This window comes from Anopheles coluzzii, chromosome 3 (genome assembly GCF_943734685.1).
Source record: "Anopheles coluzzii chromosome 3, AcolN3, whole genome shotgun sequence".
NCBI classification, from domain to species: Eukaryota; Metazoa; Arthropoda; class Insecta; order Diptera; family Culicidae; genus Anopheles; species Anopheles coluzzii.
In genome coordinates, this window is record NC_064671.1 from 24,831,512 (window position 1) to 24,856,498 (window position 24,987).

The window sequence follows — 24,987 nt, forward strand, 5'->3', positions numbered from 1 at the left end:
TGTGTAGGAGTTGGAGAAAAGCCAAGGTGTCAAAGCGTGCCGAGAGTGTACAAAATGTTGCCGTTAGTAATTAGTATCACAACCCGTGTAGCTGTCACCCGTGTTGTGTGACACAATTGTGACAGGTTACACTCATTCGCGCTACTACTCCGAGTTCCGGGTAGTATGGGGTAAATGGGGTACAGGTAAAAGGTTCTACTGCCTCTCGACCACGTCAATCAATCGGATGTCAAATTGAGACAAGCGTTCTGTGCTGGCAAATTGATCACGATCGATTGAGTGGGGGGTACACGTCGAGGGGTAGTAGTGCAAGTCGGAGGACAAGGCTTTAGGAGCAACGAATCAATCGTTCACCGAGACCGGCGCCTCGACCTGGCCACGCACTGGCACTGACTACTACTTACATGTGTTGGTCGATGTCTCGAGCGACTCCACGCTGCACACGCGCTTCGAATAGGTGGACGACGAGTATGATTCATTGATGCTGACTTTGTCCAGCGGGTAGATGTAGCTGCGGGAAAGAAGTGAAGGAAAATGAATGCACGGGATGCAGGACGCAGCGGTGCACAAAAGTCCATTTATGGGCTGACAGGTTTTCAAAACGGTCGGGATATGGGGGGGAAGGTAGGTAGACATCGCGAACTACAGAACTCGGCCGCTCGGGAGGATCAGTTTGGTGGTCAGCAAACAAGGCGGGGGCACGTGAACGAGAACCGTTTTGTGCACGATCTCCTTTTTTTGTTGTTTTTGCTGCCCGCGTCTGGTCCGGGTGATGGGTCAATTTCGGGGACCAGTCAGTCAGGTAGGCCCCCCGTGCGGGAGGCGACCCGAGCGTTTCGGAACTGCGATGGATGGAGCCCATAAATTACACTCCAGTCCCGCTCGTGGCATTAGAACGCGCTGGAGTTGTCACATGGCGGCGGCAGCCAAACAACCAAACCGACCGAACGAACAAAAAAAAAAAGACGAATGGAGTGGTCAGTCTGTAGAATGGTTTGGTGGTGTTTGCCTTTTTTCCCCCTTCTTCTACGCGCTCTCTCTCACTCTCACTATTGAAAGTGTGACCACAGCGACGCAACCATTTGGTACACTGGAAGACTGATGTTAAACATGGCGGTAAACAAACGAGTTAATGGTAATGAGGTGTCAGTATAGTTGAATTATGTGACATAGATTAGTTCGCTTTCCCGCGCGGTGCCCTTCCGCACCCATATGTGTGTGTGTGGTTCAAATGACACCGAATGTGTGTGTCTGCGTCCGTCCGTCTGTCCTAGGATATAATCACGACTCCTCCACGGCCCTAGGTTGGGAGGTTCGCGGAGGTTTTTTTTGAAGTTTTGGAATTGGATTGATACAATCGGACGACCGAAAGGTTGTGGTGGGATGGGATGAGGCCATTGGAACACCCGGCAGCCCGGGTGCTGGATGCGCGTGCGTGGGTGGGTTTTGTGAGGTAAAAAGCAAATTTGCATAAATCCTGGTAACTCGTGACCATCTAACGAGCTGACTCCGTAACTACACTCCGACGGTCGGTTGTGGCCGCTCCGGACGACGGATGGAATTCCAGTTCCGAGGTCAAATTACCGAAGAGTCTGAAAAGCTGAAATCTGAGCCCGGGGTACTCTGGCTCGGGCTGTCTCGGGCCGCGTAACCGGTGGGTGATATAGTAGGTTGCCTTTTTCTCCCCCACCAGCTCCAATCCCGCAACACAACAAGGGACAAAGCTGTGTTCACGCGCGTTCGGAGCGCGAGATCGATGGGAACACATCACACCAATATGGGTATTTTTTGCGCCATTCCATCTTCTCCTCCTTCTTTTTCTCCTTCTCCCCGCCTCGTTAAAGACATGGCCACTACTGCCCCTTGCCATTCGCGTTGCGCCGGGGCGATCAATAATTTTAATCGCCACTTTAGAGCGTGTTTCGCGTGTTAACGAGACACCGGCTTCGGGGTGACTGCCGTTTTGGACATTTCGCGCGAGAAATATGACCGCGTCATAAAAGGATGAAATTAAGACACCTCTCTCCCCCCCTCTCCCTTCCCATTGTAGACACGAAGACTGGTCAGTGTGCAGGGCCAGGAATTCAGACATTTCAGTCACGTTCAGCGCGAGGCCCACATACGCGCACCGGCCTTACGGTTACGCCATTCGGACAAGCGTGGCTGGCTCGGGAACGCGGGTAATTGGCGCGACGAGGGCGCGAAATTTATTGATTAATCACCCGAGCGCGACTTTGCGCCGTTCTCGGTCGGACCAGGTTTTTTGGTCAAATTCGCACATCTCGCACGCTCTCCCATATGTGGCGAGCGTTTTGCAACGGGGGTTTTTTGACGCACAGAGATATTCACATTTTTGACACCTCATTGATGGCGCATTAGCCGTGTTTGGCAAGTCCGTCGAACAGGACGGTTGTATTTGGGTCGGCAGCAACAGCTGCTTCCTGCCTACACACACACATGGGAGGCGCACGGCGTTAGGCGTTGAATTTAGAACAAGCTGAATGACCGCGGAATGCCGGTTTGTAGACCCCCGGGCCCATAAAGGACTGATCAAAGTGGAAGCTCTCCTCAAGTCCCGGACGCATTGAAATGGCTCTTTGGCCGGCGGAATTCATTAGTGTGGGTTTGTGCGGCGTCTCGCGCGCGCGCCCCTAAGTGCCCGGAATTTGACTTCCGCCGTAATCAAAACGAATGTCCACCGGCTTCTTCTACCCGGGGGCGAAGAGGGCGTGATTAAAATGAATGAGCCATAAAAAGCCTACCGTGAGCAGCGTCTGGTACGCACCACACACAAAAAAGAGCAAGTGCCGCCGAGTGCTGCTGCCTTGTTGTATACAGCTGCGAAGGGGACACACTCACTTTGATGCCAGGCGTTGCGGGTCGCCGTCATCTTCAACTGGTGTGTTGATATGCCCCGGCATTTATCTTCCCTCGCACCGGGCCTGGCTGATGACGGATGGCTCTGATTACTCAATTAGTACGTCCCCGAGGCCGGGAGATGGTGGTGGTGGACGGCAGCATCAAGCGGGCATTGGAAGCGCGAATGCGTTTGATCGGCAGGTTGCGTTGTAATTACACCGCAACGAGTTTTATCACCTTTCCGCACAGGCTAGTTAGCGGGCGAGTGACCCAGTGCAGATGGCCCGCCGCCAGGTCTTAGATGTTCTGGGCAGCAAGGGCATGGGAAGACAAACAGACCTTGGACCACGTATGTGCACCCATCTCTCTGTGTCCGATCTTGTAACACGCGGCAGGCAAAAGCGCGCATCGATCTTATTTGCGCGTTGGGCCCTATCTTCTCGCTGGCCGCGACCTACGTCGATGGTGAGTTTTATGACCACCCTGCATGTGTGTGTGTGTGCTGTAAGGTTATTGCGGAGTGATAGACACCGCCGCAGCCACACGCAGCAGCACATCAACTTCGAGCGAGAAAGCGCATTCGCGCTCAGCGTAATTGGATGTGGTTATTTACAGAAACATCAGTCATCGGTGCGGCGGTGCAGCGTCTTCTATCGGGAGCTTCGGGCAGGGGAACTGGCAGTGGCGGATGATGGCGGTGTTATTTTATGCGGTTATTAGGTTTATAAATTTCCGCGAACGAGCAAGCAGCAGCGTGGTCGTTGCCGTCGTTAGAGCTGGGGCTGGCTGGCGGTACTACGGGGAGCGATTGTTGATTGTTGGCCGGCAGCTCTGGTTGGCGGCTGATAATGCTGAGCTGAACGGGGTAACGCGCGCTTGCGTTTTGGCTCTTTTTCTTGTTAGGGCGGCGGCGGATGCACTTTCAAAACATCGCGCGCGCCCGGTGACTTCATATTGACGGGACGGGTGTTGGGGGCCCTCGGATGGAACATAATTTAATTTATTAGATGTTTATAGGTTCGCCTTTTTAGTGGCTCAAACGGTCTCGGGCGGAATGATCTGCACCGTTGAGGAACTACGGTTGTAATTGAGATGTCACTTGCTTATGGCCCCTTTCTTGCCTCAATGTGTGTGGTTTCTCTTGGAATAATGGGGATTTCTTTCCCCCGTTTACAGCGGCCAATCAAGCCAGGCGCTTATAAGTTCCACTAAAAAGTCAAATCCCTCCCCCGGGGACGGTTGTGATGTGTGTAGCTTGGGGGGGGGGGGGGGGGGAGTGTATGTCTTCAATTACTTGTACCGCCCTTTATTTTCCTCGGTAGTGATTAAACTATTAGTGACATACTGTTAATAAGAAAATGTGCCTTAAGTAACGTAAACCGGTGTCAGAAGTTAAACAGTAAATAGCCTCGAGGCGCTGCTCTGTACGAGACGCGCGCGAGTGGAGGCTTTGCGTAAGAAGTACGAAAAAAAAACACACTACACGAATTTACGACATTACCAGCTCCGCCACCAGCCAACCCGAGGTCCCACTCGAAAGGCTCAGGTTAATCGAACATGGCAATTAGATTTCCTTTCGGGCTGACCCGCGTACACTGGCTTGCTGCCTCATGGAAAGGGGACCGCAAAGAAAGGGGGGGATATTCGATGGGGATGCCCGATAGGGCGAAACCAATTTCACAGCCCTACCCCGGTGGCTGGAGGCAGCAAGAGGGGGTACGATCCGGTACAATCGGCCGTTTTAATTTAAATTCAAAGCAAGCAAGCGAGCGAGCGGACATTTCCAAGCCTACGACTCATTTATTGCTGTCGGTGCAGTTTCCTGGCCTAGGCCAGGAGAAACAGAAATCAAATATGCCAGCGGGGGCAGTTGGCGTTACATGGCAGCACCGGCGCACCGGTCACGGAATTTCGCACCGACACCCTGGTGGCCTATTTTCTAAGACGGCGGTACCTCGGTTACTCCAAGGCGCGCACTATAGCGCGGAGAGCCCGGCGGGTGTTGCCAGTGTGCGCGCGCGCGCGGTGGTATCTAATTAAAGTATCTATTTATTCAAGTTAACATGCAATCCCTCGCCCGGGCACGGCGGGGCTGTTGATTGTAAGTGAACGCGGGGCGTAAGATTAAGACAAGCTCAAACTATCCCTGTTGCGAGTTGGTGGTGCGTTGTACGCAAAAAAACAAAAAGACAACAACCAGGACCCGGTGGGGACATGATGGCGTCTCTTCTCCTTCACGGTCAATAGGCTGCGCTGTTAGTGGAACGGATAGAGCGCAAAAACAAGCTTGACCGTAGCTGAAAGACGGTTAATTTGTTTTTATTTCTACTTCTTCGCTCTTGGCTTTCTTCTTCCCGTCGTCAGCGGTGGTGCGCCTCAGGTCAGGTTGTGCAGTTTGTATGCAGCTGCTGCAGTTTTGCACCAGCAGACCGGTGTACTACACCACCAAGCCCACGAGGACCCACGGGACAGTCTGGGATAGATTAATGCACCGGCTCCGCATGACAAATGTCGCAATTACAACCGTAAATTATTATTAATTGAATCAGATCACCGCGTATTGAAGATTAGCATGCGCACTGCGAATGGGTTAGACTGTGCACTATCGAGATCTAAGTTTCTCACGGTCTTGCGGGACACGTGCGAATATTAACGGAAGGGGGGAAAAAAAGGAAGACAAACAAGCAGTTGCCCAGCAGTTGGCCTAGTTTACTCGGTACTGTCAGAACGAATCGCGACGTATCGCTACTGTTTATTATTATATCGCTTGTTGTCTGGCCTGTGTTGTCTTCGTTTTGCCTGTGGAGCGTATGTGTCAGAACGTTTGAGCCGATGAGTTACGGCAGCGCTAGTAATTGAACGCCATTTATCAAAGCCACTAAACGCAATCCAACAGCGCAGGGGGGTGGGAGCGATGCAGTTGTGCAATGAGTAGCAAAATTGCAACCGAATGGCATTCAATTGAATAATAATGTCGAGTTTGACGGCCAACCACGGCGAGAACTGCGCGTTTCTCTCGCTGCACTGTAGGGTAATTAAACAATTGTGCAGTGATCCAGTGTGGATGGCGCCTTCCTGGTTTTAAAGGGCTCGGGGATCAAAAGGAAACACGGCAGTACCACACCATGGGCCGGTCAATATGATGCGATAACTCACTGCACTGAAAGTGCACGCAAATGCAGCGGAATAGTTCCGCTTGCGTCAGTGACAAGTGGACAAGCGGTTTTGCAAAATTGAACTGCTTCAACTTGAACTTCAGAACATCCCGCTGCGGTTGATAAAGTCTTGGGGATTGAATGAAATGCAATAATTAAATTAATGACAAGCAGACTCTAGCTGTGGCACGTCCACGTTTCGAGCATTGGGAATTTGAAACCTCTGTGTGTGAGTGTGCATGTATCTGTGTAATTGTGGTAAAGCGCATATAAATTGATCTAAATTCCTCCAAACGACTTTTCCCCACGAAGCATGACAAACGCTTTCGGGCAAACCGATGAGAAGATTTTGCGAAAACTTTTCCTTCTTGGCTGTGTCTGTTGCCATCGCTGACGCGCTGGCAAGAATCAGGGAAAAGGTCAATCCCCTGCTACCCACTTCCCCTCCCCTGCTCACCCCCCCGGGTAATTAGTACGTATTTGTCGTGTCGCAAAAGAAAACTGGAATCTCACGCTATTTAATTGATGGCAAGGACAGAAACCGTTTGGGCACGTAATTGAAACCGAAACCCTGGGGCCGAGGAGGCTCGTTCTTACTTGTCCCACTCCTAACGCCACCCAAACCCATCACCCACTGGACCATTTATTGTTGATTGTGGAAATTAATCACACGTCCTTTTGGCAAATTTCTTCGGAATTCGGTCGGATTTTCTTTTTTCCACCGAAGATGGATCGAACACGAAATGGGCTGACCACCGCCATGGAGATGGGAAATGATTCTGATGGGAAGGGGAGAGGGATCGAGGGCGTGGGTGCTGTGCTTTTACTTACTTATTGCACAAATGGGGCACGTCGTAATGGTGCTCGGAATTGGACCGTGGCAAAGGCAATGACGATTTGAGGCCCCCGATCGGAAGGGTTGGCGCTTGCTGCGATTGGCACTGGGGATGAAGCTGTCCGTGTCCGGTGGCTACCGGCCCGAGCAGGCTGCTGCCGTGCTGGTGGTGCAGCGAAGACAGATGATGATGATGCTGCTGCTGTAGGTGGTGGTGGTGCGGGTGATGGCCGGCCAGATGGGGCTGGAGGGACGCTGTCATCGGGTACTCGTAATTGATGGGGCCCGTGTTCTGCGTCAGATCTGGCTGGAAATGGGTCAGCTTTTTGCTCTCGTTGGCGAAATATTCGGTCGGCATTTCTGGCGAGGCAGGAGGCAGCCGGGTGGGAGAAAGAAACAGAACGAGAAAAATGGCTTTCGTTAAATCAAATGTGAGACTATTGGGTTTTATTGCACGTAAAATAGAAGCCACAGATGTGGAGCGCTTCGTTTTGCTGATAAGCTTTGATGAAGGTCCATTTTGCCAGTGGTGAATGGGGGTTACTCGAAGAAGATATAATAGAAAAGAAAAAAAAAACACTATCTAAAATGGATCAATAGATTCTAAGCATTGCTGTGCGTTTAATACGATCGCTTGAAAAGTTTATAATGAGTTCCGGAAAGCATCAGGCAACGTGCGCGCACCCTCCGCGCACAGCATCACTTCAAGCCTTAGCGGTAGAGCCAACAATGAATCGGTGTAGCTTTCCGCATACCATCTGCCGTTGATGGAATCTGAACGGGTGCGAATAGGTTAATTGCCCGAGCGCAAGATGAAAGCGAACAGAAATTACCCCCGAAATGGAGGCAATTTAGGGTGATTATTTCAAGCTCTTAATGATTCTGGAAGGAAGTTTGCTACAGCATCTGCAGCGCAAGGAGTTTAAAGGAATTGAAAGAGCAGAGAAGAAATAAAAAAAAGCCATATCAAATCGGGCTAAACTTGAAAATGACTCTTTTGACCCACTGGTGCAATTTGAAATGGGAAGCATTTTAATTATAGGATACGCTTTTAACGTAATATTCATGCTATTAAAACAAAACACGCCAATCAAAATGAACATTCAATCTTCTAAAGTGTGCGTTTTGTTGCGCAGCTGGCCGACAACAACGATACGGAAACATCTTTCTTCATATTTCTCGAACAATTATAATTGAATTCAAGAGTACATTTCATTACTGCGATCGATCATTCGATCGAGCCGTCAAGTCATACATTTCAAATCACGTTTTAATTGTGTGCAAATGTGATAAGAATGGCCAACTCTATATTTCAAAGTCATTCGTTTGAGTTCACAGTTGGTCAAACTAGAGCTCCAATGTGCTATTACGCTAGAAAGCAATTTATCATTCCTTATCAGTTCACTAGAAAGCGAATGGAAACTGTAGCGCCATTTGTGTTATTGGCTACAGTCCCAAAATAACGTTCTTTTTATTCTTGTTGGAGTACTCGATCCTTAGAACGTTCTAACGCCAGTCAAGTGTGCTGAACAGATTGCTGTTTCATTATCTCAAATACAACGAGTTTTAGTGCTGTTCAACTCGCCCCGAAACTCTTAATTAAAGCGAAACGTACTGGTGGAGAAGTTTCGTCCCGGCAGTGCTGGATGATCCCAGGCAGATCATTAACCACCGTAGACTAGCTCCAGTAGATGGTATCAGCAACCTCATATCCTGTCAGCAAACTCTTGTAACTGTCTCAGGTCCTGACATCATTAATGGTGTACGCTGCAGACTACCGTTTTTTACTAGCTTTACTAGCGTCACGGGCGTAGTTTCTGGTTAAGGACTCATTTCCTCTTTACGACTTTGTTGCAATTTCGAATACCATGTTGGGAAAGTAATTGTTTTAGGTTGAAATGGTACAATTATGAAACTTTCAATGAAAATGAAATGAACAAAAGTCTATACCGGTAACGGACTAGATGAAGGAAAGTGAAGTAATTAGCATAGTGCCGTTGGACAGAATTTTAAACCATTTGGAACGCATAATCGTATAGTTGCTTTAAGTATTCAAGGCGTAAAACAGGTATCAGATCTATCGATGAAACTAGTATTTGTTTGGCAATTGAAGATATCTCAAAAACGTGGCAGTAGTTGGAATCAATGGATTATCAATACAATTGTTTGTGGTAAATCGCGAAACGAGAGAAATAGACAGATGTTAGATGGTAACTGCAGCCAACTGAAGACATTTTCTTGCAGTACAAACGATACATGGACAGCAAGAATCAACAAACCGAAAGAAACTTAGCAAGCGTTTTCAATGTCTGAAGACGGTGGAACCAAAACAGACAGCAATTCTATCTAGAAAAGTATTACCAAACTCTAACTACTCCCCACGAATGTCATGTCCGGCTGTGTTATTTTTAGTTTACGATATATGATTGCACCAAACTTATCAGTTAGTATTTGCTATGGCCGATAAAACTTATGGCGAGGAGACATGTTTACAGTTTTTTTTTGCACTCACGAAACATTTTATGGCGAATATTTTCTTTTACCTAGATCCCACTTTTGTAATCCTTGCCTTTAATGTTTCACTAACAAACACGTCAATTCAATTGAAGTTGCTGTGATTTTGGCCTCTCCGAATCCGTCAAAGAAGGATTAGCGAAGATAAGCAACGCATTAACAGCTGTGTCTGGCCGTGCAGCAAAGGCAAGCAAACCCTACTTACCCTTCATTTTACTTTCAACCAGACACCAAAGTGTATGGCTGTGACACCGATATCTACCCCAAAAGTGTAAATATATATCGTCGACAGATATCACGGTGCCGTGGGACTGTTACGTCAGTATCAAACATAAACTTCCGCTGTCTCCGCTACTGCGAAACATAAATTCACCATAAATCATTTGCAGACGGAATGTCAAGCACTTAACGTCAGCAGGTTTTGAGCGATGAAATAATAAATACATTGGAACGAGGACGAATAGAGTTCGGTCTTGTTGTTTGTCAAACGTTCAGCTGTGCCATCAATCAAACCTTTAGCAGCAAATTTCTCCTAATAAATGTCTTTAAATGGCGCCTTGCATATCTTTCTGAAAAAAGGAGGATGAATCTAGCATACATTTTTTAAACGAAATGTGCAAAATGTAACTTAATGTAAATTTAGAGCAACGGTACAAAACACAAACAATGAAATTTCTCACTTTAGAACTGCTACCAAGAACCTATCGAATAAGTCCCAAATTGTGGATTTTAATCCGCAATCAGAGATTTCATAATCGGATTTTGCAGACTGATGTTCTAGTTGCAGGGAAGCTGTGAGTTGATTTCCCCAGTGGGAAAAGTGTGTTATTTTTTATAGAACAATTCTTTTACATGAGGATTTTAAAGATATATGAGCACTCCCTAAGCTTTGCTGTGAGAATACAAAACAGCGTTAAATTTAAAGCTACAATAATTCATAATCCGTTCTTGGTTGTCCCTCGGGAATTAAATATTCCCTTAATTCACGGAATAAAATATTCGGCATAAAATGTACGAACGTTGTGCATTCTGATAGCTTGTAGTAAAATGGTAATTTTATTAACTTTCTCTTTGAACTTATTGAAATCAGATATTTATACATAACCGAAAAATATAATTTAAATGTTAGAAATGAAACAACAATTATATTCTATTTCATAACATCATAAAGCATAAAGGTTAACTCACATCGCAAAAATAATTATACAACCGTGAATGAAGTAAAAGAACTAAAAAATAACCTACGCAAATTCAAACATCTCAAAACACGTCATTAATAATCCAGTAACCAATCCCTGGTCCTGAAAACCCTAATAATGTCGAGAAAAGCCATTTTAATCTCACATACTGAGAGCAACTAGCTCGCACCGCGGGATTATTATTGCGTAGGCTGTTTTTTAAGCATTAGTTGGCTAGCTTGCGAGAAGTTTTGACAACTTACAAACCATCATCAATCAATTTGCTCGTTTCCCGTACGAACCAGTAGTTGGAGATGTCGGAGGTGTTAAAGACATTGACTCAACATCGATTCGGTGGGAGTTCTGGTTCGTAGATTCTTAACTATTTCGTTATGCTTTACATCTGCATACATGTCACGCATGCTGCTAACCTAGGTTTTAATAATTGTTTTCCACAAGGGGGTACCATTCAATCCCCCGTCACCGTGACAAAAGACACAGCATAAGCACGACAAACAGTCTTCGATTAGATGTCAGAAAGTCAAGAGGGCATTGGTTTACAGTTAATTTCTTCATTTCGTGCTCACTTTGCAAAGGGAGTGTAAGATCGCTACAGGCGTGAAGACCTCGTTTCTGGTAGGCGTGAAACAACTAATGAGCCAGAAACAAAAGGTCAAAAAGCTATACAGTGAGTGAAGAATGTTTCGATATTGAAATTGAGACAATCGGTTCATACGTTTGAAGAAAAACAGAGACTCTCATCGCTTTTTGTTTGCAATAGGGCAGCAGGGCAGATTAAATGTAAGCCTGTACGAAAGCTTTTAAACAAATTAGGAATATGTAAAACAAGCCGTAAATACGCTAATGTTGGCAGGGAACAAAACGCTACCGCTAATGGACTCTTATCAGTGTTATGTTAATTTCTGTTGATTTTATTTATCTTAGTTTTACGCTGTCCACTTGCTATTCATTTCGTTTGGAATGTGCAAATGAGAATTGATTGTTGCTTATAGAAAGTGTAACAATGTGACCAAACATTTGTGATAGACACTATGTTTTGTATTGCGGTAGGTAATTGCTAAGCATTATCGGTTGTTTTGCTGATGTAGTTCGACTGTATTGCTGATGATATGCTTTAAATATTTATTTTTTTTCCTAATATTATAAATAAACTTGCAAAGGTTGATAGGTCTGACAACAGCACCGTTAATCCTTAGATAATATATGATACCAGTTCTAGCATTCGACATGTGTCTATTTATCTCACTTCAAAAATATAAAATATGCAGAAATATGTAAAAATGCAAATTCACAAAGCAAGAAAAAGTGTTTCTGCTTGCTGCACACGAAACCTGTTTGTTGGATAATCTTATTTAATTGAAATGTGATTTCGATTTCAATTCAACAAATGCAAATGAACGAAACTGGAAGTAAGTACTGTACGGTTTGTGCTTGTGCCTGGGTTGTGGATGTCTATTATCTGGAGAACATCATTACATATTCATAGGGAGAATTTGTAGCGTCTACTCATTGAGACTTGCTCCCAAGCACCGTGGTTACCTTGAATTGGAATTATAAACCACGTCTCTGTTGAAAATCATGATAAATGCGAGGTGTCTTTTATTGATTTCAATGTATATGCTGCTCGATCGATTATTATTACTTTTTTCAAACGGCTTTAAACTAAGAAGACGGATGTGGCATCACATTGAAAGGTACTTCGTTAAAAAGCAATCTTAAAAACCATTTCAATGCGAATACCCGATGGTTGTTTATTGTCAGCTGTGCTGAACTTTTACATAAATATTGCCTTTATATTTTTATTACGCCTTACTTTATACTTGCCTGCTGTACACGAAGATTTTGTTTGATTTAAATAGTTGTACGTTTTCAAACTAAACGTCTTGCCTTTGAAGTGTGATGTTGCCGTTGAGAATATCTGCAAAACCAGTCCTGTTCAGATAACATACACACTCCCCTTTTCCAAAACATGTATTCACTGCGAACAACCAACCGAGTATGCTGTTGGGTAATCGTTCAGAAAAATCACTCACCACACTCGGATTAGACCTCCAGAGGGCAACCTTATGAGCTTGCAGTGCATTCACAGTATCCGCAACCGGCACAGTATCCGCACCCCCCAAACCACCCGAAGTGCTTAGAAGCATCAAGCAATCGTGTGGATAGTTGGCTGGCCCAACTATTGCAACCTTTTGGGACCGGCTAAAAAAAGAAACCATTTAGCGCCCGTGCCGAGTGTGAGGAAACAAACGAAATGGCAGTGGATGGTTTACGGAGTGTTGAAGGAATTATGTTTACAAACGAGTTTATGAGCGTTAGCCTTTTATTTTTCAGCGAAGTGTGCCTTCGGGTTTCTGAATTCTTGCGGGTGTGTTTGGCCCATTTCAGGTAGCAATAAACGTTGCCACACGAATACGACCGGACTGGGTATTTGTGAAGATGCATTTGCAGACAGAAGTTAAAACGGTTTTTCGTTTCATTTTTTCATGTGTTCTATGCTGTTGCTTGAGGCATGTACATCAAACCACAAATTCTCTATGTGGGCACATTCCGAAGCAAAAAAGAGATGTTAATACGTTCCGCTAAAAATAAGACAGCTTTCACTATCAAATTACTCGCAAGTTGAGAATTGGACATGAATCCATTATTCCATTTCAATATGTCATCACTCAATTACTGGTGCTATTGCCGAAATTGTGTATCTGCTAAGCGTTTCAGCAAGACAGTAAAGCAACCCGCCTGAGCAGCTAACATAAACAACATTTTTAACCGGGTTCTTTTTATCCTCAAACACTACACCCAGCTCTTTCTTTCGCCAAGAAGCTTAGCAATGAACATTTCTCAATCGCCTGATTTGCTGACCGCTGAAAACGATTGATTTGCAGTGAGTGATACCGTAAGTCTTGTACGCCTTTGCCGACATGCTGCCATGTCCAGCTGTTTTATGTACTGTTGTGTTGAGAAGGCATATATCTTCTCTTCTTCCATGTAGCTGCAAACCAATGACATAAACCAGCGTGCATTACTTTGTCCACTTTTCCTGTACATTTTTCCGGAACTGCGCTCTCATGGAGCGATATTTTGCAGACCTTTCACTTGGCGCTTCACCCGTTTTCCAATTAGCAAAAACCAAACTCTCCGTTCACATCATGATTGATTAATGTGTGCGTACAGTAGAACGGTGTCTGCCTTAGGCTAACTCTGCTTTATGACCGAGCCCGTTGTGATGATTGTTTGTAATTTTCTACAAAAGCCGAAAACGAGAGCATCTTATTGGACCGGGTGGGCGTACAATTCATGCACAGGCTGTATCAATTTGAATGCCATTTGAAAGTGCACACTTTCACCGATCAGGGTAAATGGCATTCTCGTCAAATTGAACGATCGCTTTTGCCATCGATGATTTGCACTCCTCGCGGGTTAATGTTTCATGCCGGCCAGGGTGGACAAGATGGGAGATGGATGGAGCAAACGAAATTATTGCTGAGCTCATGTCATCTGATTGAACTTACCTGAACGAGCCAAATTATAAGCTGGAATGGTTTTCTTTCTTCGTAGGAATTTGGACACGGCAAATACAACTCCTAGGCAGAAAGCAGCAACCAAGGTAACCCACAGGTAGACGGACCAGTTGGAATCTGCAACGAAATGAGGGAAAGAATGGAGAGCTGGTTAATAAAACTTTACTGTGTTTTTTTAAATTTATAGTGCAATTGTATGATCTATTTTCTTGAAATTCATATTTCAAAGGGAATTAGGATTGTTGATTCCAAGAAATGAGATAAAAAACTTTAATTGTTACTGTCATAGAATTTGTTTCATTCATGAGAAACTGTCTAAACTGTCATAGTTTATACTTTGAAACAATTATTGTTCGTTAGTTTTGTGTTTTTTTTTCGGATACAACCGTTTCCTCTCATAAAAATGCTTCCTTTTCGTAAACACCGACAGCAGTAGAAATTGCACCGGGAATATGGGAATCTCCAGAGAAAAAAACTCGTTCTGTTGAAATCTGTATGCAGAGAGTTGTGTCAAAAATGGCATAAAAACGGGAGAAAGGAAAGAAATAACTGCCCATGTGATTGTTGCTGTGTTTTTATAGCGCTATCGTACGTTGGCAATTAAAACGGAGCCTTAGGTAAGAGGAACTAACATTTGGTTCAATCACTAGCAACAACGGCAGCAGGAATGTGGCATCGTTATTGCACCGCCATAAACATAGGAAATAGGTTGTGGCAGGAAGTGGTGATGTGTCTGCTACCTATAAATCTCTGTTTTTTTTATGTATCAAGCAACATGTACGGATTTGAAATGCTTGGATCATATTAAGACGCAGTGAGCAGTAATGCGTAGACTGCGAGAACCAAATGGAAACAAATGGTTGAAAATTGATTAAATCGACACCTTATAAACCATCTGCTATGTAAACTCATCCTAACTCTTCTTATCAATCAAGCAAAACAATTCCAAAAAGAAGTACACAAAACCAACAAAAAATGGTGTTTTGATAACATGGTTTTTATTAGATTACCGCACACAAACATGTTGACATCTGTGGGTCTGTGTTACGTCTACAAACTGTGTGATTTTGATAGGATTTAATGTTCCGTGGCGCACGCAAGGCGAAGCTAAATGCTCCATGACACGGAGAATTTACCGAGCAGGCCAGCTGCAAGTGTCGTGAAAATGACAGAAATATTGGGTTTTAGATTATTCGTTCGCTAATAACCCACTTTTGCTAAGTGTGCATGGAGAGCATTAATTAGTGAAAACGGAAGTGCAATCTTTCGCGAACTCCAAATAAAAGAGTATTTAAAGCCTTATCTTTTGGAAACTGATGAATGAGTTCAAGACCATTAAATGGTACACATTGAAGTGTAACAAAATAATTGGGTTGTTTTAAAAAACGCACTACCAAGTACGGAGATAATGTTACGTTAACTGAAGATTTACTTTCTACAAACGAAGCCTGGTTTTAACTAATGTTATAATATAACATATTTTAAAGCCTTTTTCACCTGTGTTTTCTCCATTATGAACAAAGGGCAGAACGAGGGGTGTCTTCGTTCGTGTGTCAAATAATCAATTGAGAAACAACGGGATGCCACGTCACCCGTCAAAGCACCGTCCGCCGTACGTAACCCATTCGTAGGGAAATGTTCTTTCCCAAATGTTTAACCCCACGGGTTTTTTTTATCTCATTCTTAAATCATCCAACAGTGGCGAGTGGTGTGCGCACAAGTTGTGAAAGGTCGCTCACGGTGTGGCCCATCAGTTTTCTATCGGTACGCCGCAGTCATTCGTGAAGGCTTGGCATTCAAGATGCCGCACGGTTTTCTGAAACACGCCATGCGCTATTAGCAATTCGCCGGTCGGTCGGCCGATCGGTCCAGCGTGCTCAGCTAGACAATTTTCAACGGTAATAAACAATAATAGACTGTTACCTGTCTCGTTAATACCTGTGTCGATTGATTAAATGGTTGAGATTAAATTATTTCGCTGCAAGGTTGGGGTACGTAAGCTTGCGCGGCCGTTGCCACAGCCCATCGAGTACCGTTTGTTTTTACGTTGTTGCCTTGGCTCAACCAGTCGAGCCCGAGCCACGCTGAAGCTCCATCGGCTCGTAAATCAGCTGTGTTTCTTCACGCCAACAGGGGGATGGAGAATGATGTGTTCGCATTTTGTTGACCAAAACCGATGGAGGTAATTTAGTCCCAGCTGGACGTCTTGAGACATAAAAACGGGGCACGACAGCATCGCGGACCTGCGGCTAATGCTGCAACCATGGAGCGGATTTTCGGCGGGAGCGCCAGCGAAGACCTTACGGCGAAGCCCTAATCGATTCAGACTAGTCAATGATGAATGTGGATTAATAATAGGCTCTTTCAATCGGGTTGCGCTTAGTTTGGGCTGTTAGTTTGTGTTGTTTGTGTGTGTTTTTTCCTCTTTTTCTTTGTCGGCCGCTGAAAACATTCAACCGTGAACCGCCGAAAAGTTGGATGAACTTTGAATGCTTTAACCAAACGACCACGTTCGCGGGTCATTCGAGCAAATTGGGAAACCTTTGAAGCATTTACGGGCCATTACAAGCTGATTAACAAGATCACACTGTGAGCAGAAAGATGTATTGTCTCGAAAATGTGTTGAATAAACTTTAAGCTTGGTGATAACCGGATGCAGATGAACTGAACAAACATGTTTTTTCATTGACAGCGTTTTACAGCGTTTTGAAATGGCTATTGCTAAGCGCATTACGATGAAATGATGAGCTTAAAACATATTCTGATTGCAACCAATTGTTGTAGCCAAATAATTGGTAGCTTCACAAACTCCGGCTCCGTTGCTGTTCAAAATTCAGGGCAAGTGATTCGTTTGTACGCACAATTATGGACCGTCGGTTGGAATTGGTTCGGTTTAATTACGCCCAATATTCGGTTAGCTAAACTCTACGCTTTGCGTAGGTTCCAGGGGTCATTGGTCATTCGTATACTCGCTAAATTTTATTAGCACACACCATACATTGTGCTGCGAGTAGATTGCTCTGAACCCCATCCGGGCGTGGTCGCAAACACCAGCCCGGACCGGTACGATGTACGATGGCACGAAAGCACAACCATTTCTGACTCTGATAACGCAATTATTGTCAAATGATGAGGGTGCATCGATGCTTGGAACATATATTGGCAGTGCCATAAATGCTGTACATTGTGCGTGTGATGAGAATGGGTGTTGGGTCCAGGATCGTGCCATGTCCGTGGGTGATTTTACATTCAACTCAATTACGGTTTGTCAATATTGGCATCACATCCTTCTGCACTGGACTCATTTACGCTTTTTAGTGCATTTTATTGCAAGGACGAGGCCGATGAACCTACGCATCCTCGTTGATAAATTAGGACAAGAGGTCGCTCACTTCGCACGAAGGAGAGTGGGAGACAGCAGGGCAGGAGGGTAGCACGATCATCGGCTGAACATGTATCGCTGTCACAGTACAAGCGTTGGTGGTGGCATTGGGTCGCATGTGGTAAATATGACGCACTGGGTGGGCTTGTTTTCCACACGCATTGGAAAATGTAATCATGAACACTCCAGCAAACATAATAACATTATTGATATTGATGATCCATTCGATAAACGATGATGACAGGTGACGAATGCATCATCGAGAGCGCTCTGCAGTAGAGCTACGGGTTAACATGTATCCCAAAACTGTATTTATCAATCTTGACAATGTGTAGAGAGCAGCGTGTGTTGAAGAATAATATATTTTGTGTACAATTTTAATGTGATATGAAGATGAATTTTGTGAAATGAGTTTAGTGTCCATAAATTAGTCAGCTAAGCAACATAACACATTGCAAGCGTCAAGCATATCTTTCCCTTTTAATTAGGCTTGAAAAATGTAACCAACATGTAATCGATGCAAATGCACATTCATGCTCTGGGACATGCACCGAGTCGTGACAGGCTAACTTGAAATAAATCCACCGGTGACGGGAACGAGTGTGATGAGGCTAATAAAAATCAAAGGAATGCCACACACGCACATAAGTGCCGTGACATCGAAGCGACACGTGCGCAGCACAAGTCGACCGTGGCAGGCCGGTATAATTCCTCCACCAGCCACCATTATACAAGAGCAACCGAACAGGAAGCGAACATGAAACAAAAATGCGGCTTCCCTTGAGGTTTTGGGAGAATGCAATCAGAGTGTGGCGAAATAATTACAACGACAGTATAAATTAACCGTTCTTAGCTCGCGGTTTTTGCTTTTGCTGTTCGCAGTGGCTTTCGCTGGGGTCGATTAGGGATTACAGTCTTTTTTGGTGTGTACACAATTGTAAGTAATAAAAAAACATGTTACGTTACATTTCATGTAAGCTTTGAAGTGAATGGACACAGTAAATATATGTTTTAATTTATATCTTTTTAAACATCATGTGTAACTCTTAAACCCACAAAAAAGATTATCAAACAAATGCCACTAAACATGGCTTTCATGCCCCGGTTCGACACAGGTTCTCATGCTTAAAGCAGCACACCAGCGTTTGGTCAGCATAACAGCTTCGCGTTATTCGATATGGCACAGCTTATCAGCAGCATAAACTCGAAACTCGGTTTACAGGCGTTTGGGATAATCGTAATTTTTATGGAGTGCCATACGAGTTGTTTTATGTAAACGGTTACAAAGTAGAAAGTCGTCTGACATTTCTTACCAGCAGCATTAAAAATCCAAATCCGACCCACCCACCCATTGTTTGCGTTAAGTTATGCAGTATCTTAAAATTCGATACATGCGTTGATATTCCGTATTGATGCGTGAGCATAAACATCAATAAAGCAACGTTTTATGCGCGAGTGTGGGCATGAGCTTGAGCAGTAAAGTAGACTAGACGTAAATTTCTGTCGAAAAAAGGAATAAACTCTCCTAAGCAAACCAGCCGCGAACCGGACGAAATGGCGCGGACAGTGGATTCGGAAATGGTGTGGTAAGCACGCGATACCGGGCACCGGACGAAACGTATAATTAATCATTTGTTCAAGTAAGCTTCGCTAACTGTAGTGTTTTGCTTGCTATCAAAGAACATATCGGATTACATCACTGTTGGTAGTGGATTGTTTATAGTGAGTGGCAAGCGCCCACTGTTTTGTTATAATCCGTGATTGTGATTTGAAAGAGTCGTATAAAGTGTTTTATAGTTTGTGTAAAGCCAATGGGACACAGTGTTAGTAAATTGTTTTATTTTGTAGACATCCATAAACACACTATTTTAACACGAATCCATTGAAAAAGCAGGAAGTAATAGTTAGTGTTGAGTGAAAGTTCATTATCTAGCTCTATTGATGCATTTTAATTTAACAAATTTAATCTATCTGTAATTAAACGAACGAATTCATGACACTTTACATTCCAGTCGTTCAGGCTAGAAATTCCAACGTCCAATGGAAAATGTTCACAGCATCTTTCTGATTAGCTGCAAATGAACCTTAGTGTACCTTAAGCCGTTGGATGAAGCTCGCGATAGGGAAAATAGTTCAGCTGCCCACGTACAATCCAATCAGCCTTTTTGTAAGCAACCGGATTGAAACCGGTGTCATTCGTAATTGGAGGATAGTGGGCGTATCGGTTGTAGAGGATTAGGTTAATTAAAATTATGGAAATTTATTCTCATTTCCTCGAGGAGCAACATCTTTGGTACCGCAGCAGCAGCAGCAGCAGCAGATAGACCTGCTGATTCGCTATGACGATCGCGCCTGTCGATTCCGTTGCAGTCCAGCGCACAGTGGTACGATTCAAAAGGGAATCAAACCAAACCATCACCTCCATCACGGTAGCGTGTTTTCAGCCGAGTGTAATCAGTGACTGCACCGCCCGATTTCATACCCGATTGACCGGATCGGGATCGGACAACGTACGCGGGAGTGACATAAAAACGGGCGCGTGCGTGCGGAATGATCGGAGATTGCGTTGGAGGGCAGCCGATGCCAGTGTGTCTTGGAAATGAGGTGGCATCACACGTGGAACCATCAGATTTCAAAAGCAATGATAATTTATGGCTTCCTGTTTGGACGTATAAAACACATCCAACATCAACCATTAATGATGACGAGTGTGGAGAGCCAGGTGTTGACTAATGGGCTATTAAATGAAAAGCAGAAAGAAGACCCGCGGACCACTTTAGATGACGGAAAGATGATTTTACTGAGGTTGTTTTTTGAGTGAAGAAGTCTTATTCAAGAGATAAAAAGTGAATGCAAAACGGCAAGATGAAGTGGTTCAATTCGCTTGCATTGCATGTATCATTGCATGTATGCACATTGTGGACATTTGGTAGTAGACATTCAGACTGTGCTGACACCACTAATGGGAAATCGTTGTCGAACCCGTGGCTTCCAACTCGTGGCTGGACATTTTCGACGGCCAATGTTCGCTGTCAGTGATGGGCTGCAGATAAGATAAGTCTCCATCTGGTATTTTGGCGTCCTTTCGATCTTCGTGCTGGCCCGCTTGATGGTCTGTTAATGTGGATCGCCCTTTCGGCCCGTTATCTGTGCCAAGCAAATGGGCGAGCATCACCATCAAAAAGTTGGGGACAGCAGGGCAGACTGTAATGGTGCGGTGAATAGTTTAGTTTGATGAAAACGTTATCATTTTATGATAATCGTTGGTCTTCCATATTGCACACGCATTTGCAGCCGTTTCGTTTATGGAACATATCAAATGGTGTCATTGAAGATAGCAAACTGAAAGGGTCTTGGACGGACGAACGTGTATTAGTTTATGGGCGTATAGATATACTGTGGCTGGTAACAAACGCCTCTGTGAAAAGTAGTAGGAATTTCAGGAATTTGTTTGTAGAGAAGTACAAGGTAACATAAATTAAAAATTAATTTATCGGCCGTTCATGGTTGATACTGAGAAGCTAAATATGCTTCTAAATAACTGATTAAATGTCTAAACATTGCAAATAATATTACAGTTACTACGGCATTTGAAGATTCGAGTCATAAAGTGAGAATTTGTTTACCATGAAGAATATAGTGCTGTAGACGGTTTGCCTTTGAATAAAGAAAATATAAGATAGGCGCATAAGAAACTATTCGTGGCGAGCCCCTCGTGCATGCTATATGCCACAGTGCAAGCCATTTCTTTGTCTCGTTGCACTGGCATGTTTGTGACATTGATGAACGTTTGACTTCTACGGAGACACTTCATCATCAATTTCCTCGCGTCGAAATTTCACCGATAATTAATGATGTCGTCGCGGTTGACGACAGACGAACAAGAGAAGTCGACATCTTCCAGAGTGTCTCCGCCGCGTAGCGATGATGAAGTGGAAAACGAATTCTCAAAATAGGCTAGCTCGGATGGGTTTGTGTAAATCAACAACAATTAATGTTCGTTGAATATTTTTGGTTTGAAGAGTTTTCGATTTCTCTTAATATCTAGCGAGAATGAACGGCTAGTTAGTGCGATGTTGGGTATTACTCAACGTTCACCTCCAACATTTCTCATGTCTAACTTTTTTTTTGTGTTTCAGTCTTTCTCGTTGCCGTTGTCTCGGGGAAGAAGCATACTGTTATTTGATGAGGTCGTAAAGGTGCAGTGCAGTGACAGCAACACTTCCGATGCAATGACTGAAATGATGCTTCTCCAATTTCTTGTGATGAGTTGAGGGTTTTCCCTTGCTTTGCCTCGCCATGACTGCAGCTTAGATACTATTTTCTAGGTAGCAATGTTTTCTTGCCGGAACGGCGTTGATTGCTCAGCATGTGTCTTGTAAACTCGTCAGTCGGAACAACTGCTTCTTGTTGGGTGTGTTTGTTTGTTATTCCCACTTTGTGTATGTTTTGAGTGTGGATGCAACACTCCATCCATCAGTCATGGATGATGTTGATGTTAACTTACTAACCGATTAGTTTCAATAAACTTTGACTCTACAAAGTTGTGCTTACTACTGGCCTTGGAACTGAGTCATTAACGAAGAAGACTATATATGTATACATTTTAGTTAATGCATACTGTTTATCTTTATACGTGCATGTTAAATTTAAGCAAAAACTGTGTTCATCCCAAAAAAAGGCTAATTTAAGAAGTTAAATATGAACAAAACGTTCGGACACATTGAGGAAAGTTACGATTCGTGAGTCTATGCTACTATTTTCATCTTGGGGAAGAGTTGGTTCCAGCTTGTTGTGGATTTTCTTTCTCAACCGATCCAGTTTGCTCCCTTCGTTCGAGTGTAGGAGCATATGTGTTCCAAAAACTCCTGAAATTAAATTTATATCCTAAACCATCTGATGCCAGCCAAGTAATGCACTTACGAGTGGCTCAAGCATCTGGAGTTTACTAGCAACCCTAAAGCATTGTCCATCGGCAACATCAAAGTGGGGGGGGGGGGGGGGGGGAATGAGATCGGTTGTTCCCTATTATGAGCCGCTGCCTCGGACATTGATGCAGACCAGACACAACAGAGTACCAACATTATGCTGCAATATGCAAGTGGATACGAGGTATATGGCGCCACCGAAAGTATAAAGGAGAGCTATAACTGGTGCGAGCGACATGAAGTGCTTTGAAACAAAGTTTCCCTTCTTTCGGCAAAGGGAAGCACTTCATAAATTGATGCACAGTTAGTCAAGAGAATCAAATTTTCGAAGCGATCAAAATGGTGCTTGGTACATTCGCTTGACAATAAATGAACTCGTTTGCACATCATATTGGTAGTAACCATCTGCTCAATCGAACATGGTAATAAAAACGGCCGATATGAAATTTGAAGGCAACAGAACTATGGCAAAGAATTTTGTCTCAGTAGGAGCTAGGGATAGGGAGCAGGAACTCAATGGTGATACACTTTTAGACGACTAAATCATTTTAAATGGTTTTGTATGCATACTTCAAAGAACTGTTAGGTAATTTTAAATTTTTATAAAAAGTTAAAGCAACTTATAAGTTGAAATCACTAAAACTAATGAACTTTTCTAACGTTTTTTGCCTACGTTTCACATCACTGTACACATTTTCAACTTGGTTGTGCTTAGTAGCATAAATATCAAGTATGATAATCCTTGGACAAGTAAAACTCCATACGAATATGAGAAAAAAAATCATCTTACGTTGGCGCACGACCAGTGTCTTCCTTGTTTACGCTCAGATACCATTCGTTTGTTGCTACATGAAGTGAGAATATGTTCATCTGTGCTACTGTCCTGGGCCAAATACACTGTACACGTTGGATGAGCCCAAAGCACATACAATTTATCACTAGGAACACCTCCAAAATGATGCAGAATAACGGCGGCAATTTGGCCATCCTGAATGATTTGTTTTATTCCTTCGGTTTTATAGTCCTTGCTGCTTTTGCTTATTTATGTTTGGTTAACGTTCTTTCGCAAATATGTTAACCAAATTTATGATTCCATTACCGATAAAAAATTACCATCATCCACGCACCGGTACAGCACGCTGATCTATCCTTTTATCATCAGCATGGTGGAGGACAAAGTTCGACACCGGGCTGACGGAAGTAGCGTAGCGAAGCTGCTCCTGTTCGCATCATTAATTATATTTCACCCTCAATGCCAGTGGCGTTATTTTCCTGAGGACTTTTCCGTTGAAGATGATGGGCTGTTAATTCGGCATAATGAATCACGAACGGAAATCCAACGCGGTATCTTTAGAAACGAATGCGCTAAAGAGGAATGTGGGGGAAAAATTCTTGTGGTAAATCTTTAAATAAATACGCTTTTAAGTCAAGCCCATCTGGATGATAGTACTCACGCTGTAAAGTGCTAAGAAATGTATGTACATTTCTTTTTTTCCCATCTATTCTTGTTATGTGTTGGAATTTAGAGTTCTGTTTTATGCGTGAAAATATTTCAATATTCATGGATTTCATGGAGACGAATTATTAAATTAAGCTGTTTTAAAAATCAATTATCTGTGCTTGCTATAGTTTTTACCAACGCGATTTGCACTCCCTGCTATCTCCTATTTACTTTGCCCAACGGTTGATCGGAATCGATTTTTTCTTTATGTTTCACACGACCTAGACTTCATGCTGAGCAAGAAAATTGAATTATTATAGACCTGGGTTAATGTGATTTATGTCGTACCTTTTCCAAGATTTATGTTGCCCAGAAGTGCCAAATGCAGCAAAAAGAACCACCCAAAACCGCGGGCGAAAGTTTCCCGCTGCGTTCTTTAAATATAATTGAAAGCACCTTACCCACCCGGCTACTTGAGGTGACTTTTGGTTTTTGTGTACTTGGCAGCAAAAATGTGCGAAGAGGCGAATTCTCCCTTCCGGTGTTACACCAGTGCCAACAGCCACTTGAAAATTGTTTATACCCATCGGATGAGCGCTTGTTTTTTAAAGGTTCCATTAAATAGAGAACGCAACGAACCCTGGAATCCTTAAAGTCTGCCCTGTCCTGCTGGATTTTGTAGATGTCATCTCAATCCTAACGATCGTGACATTTTCCTGCTTTTCTGTCTTGTCATCCAATCATTCCCTGGGAGGACAATGTATTTGATAATCTCATTAGCGAATCCAAAAAGGTTGTAGATGTGCTGGGATGACCGACCAGGAGGAGTAAAACGTCTTGTGGATGTCTTTTTTACAGCGTTTTGATCGTTGTGTGTGTGTTTTTTTCGTTGCTGTTTAAGTCCAGATTTCCAAATGGTAAGGGTAAGCACGTGACTTTTCGAATGATAAGAGTATACGAGCGAAGAAGGTACGTACGATTGTACGTTGTTGGAAATTTTAGCTTCTTTGCTGTTTTAGCATATTTTGCTCGATACGGCACTAGATTCGCCTCTTGTTAGGGAATAGAGCCACATTGCTGAATGGTGGCATCCCATCATGAAAATCTTGTTAATGAATAATGAACAGTTCATATTCAATTATCAGTTGGAAGG

At 43.7% G+C, this 24,987-nt stretch overlaps 1 protein-coding gene across 6 annotated transcripts in view; it reads right to left on the reverse strand.

The window, feature by feature from the left end:
- Positions 1–24,987, reverse strand: part of LOC120956546 (netrin receptor UNC5C) — a 75,972-nt gene that overhangs the window by 6,551 nt on the left and 44,434 nt on the right. For all 6 annotated transcript variants that reach the window (XM_049608266.1, XM_049608265.1, XM_049608263.1 and 3 more), the window contains exons 8-10: positions 14,075–14,200; positions 6,846–7,209; positions 405–511 (exon numbers count right to left, since the gene is read on the reverse strand). In XM_049608266.1, coding sequence (XP_049464223.1) covers positions 405–511; positions 6,846–7,209; positions 14,075–14,200 — 597 coding nt within the window. The remainder of the gene's footprint in view (positions 1–404; positions 512–6,845; positions 7,210–14,074; positions 14,201–24,987) is intronic.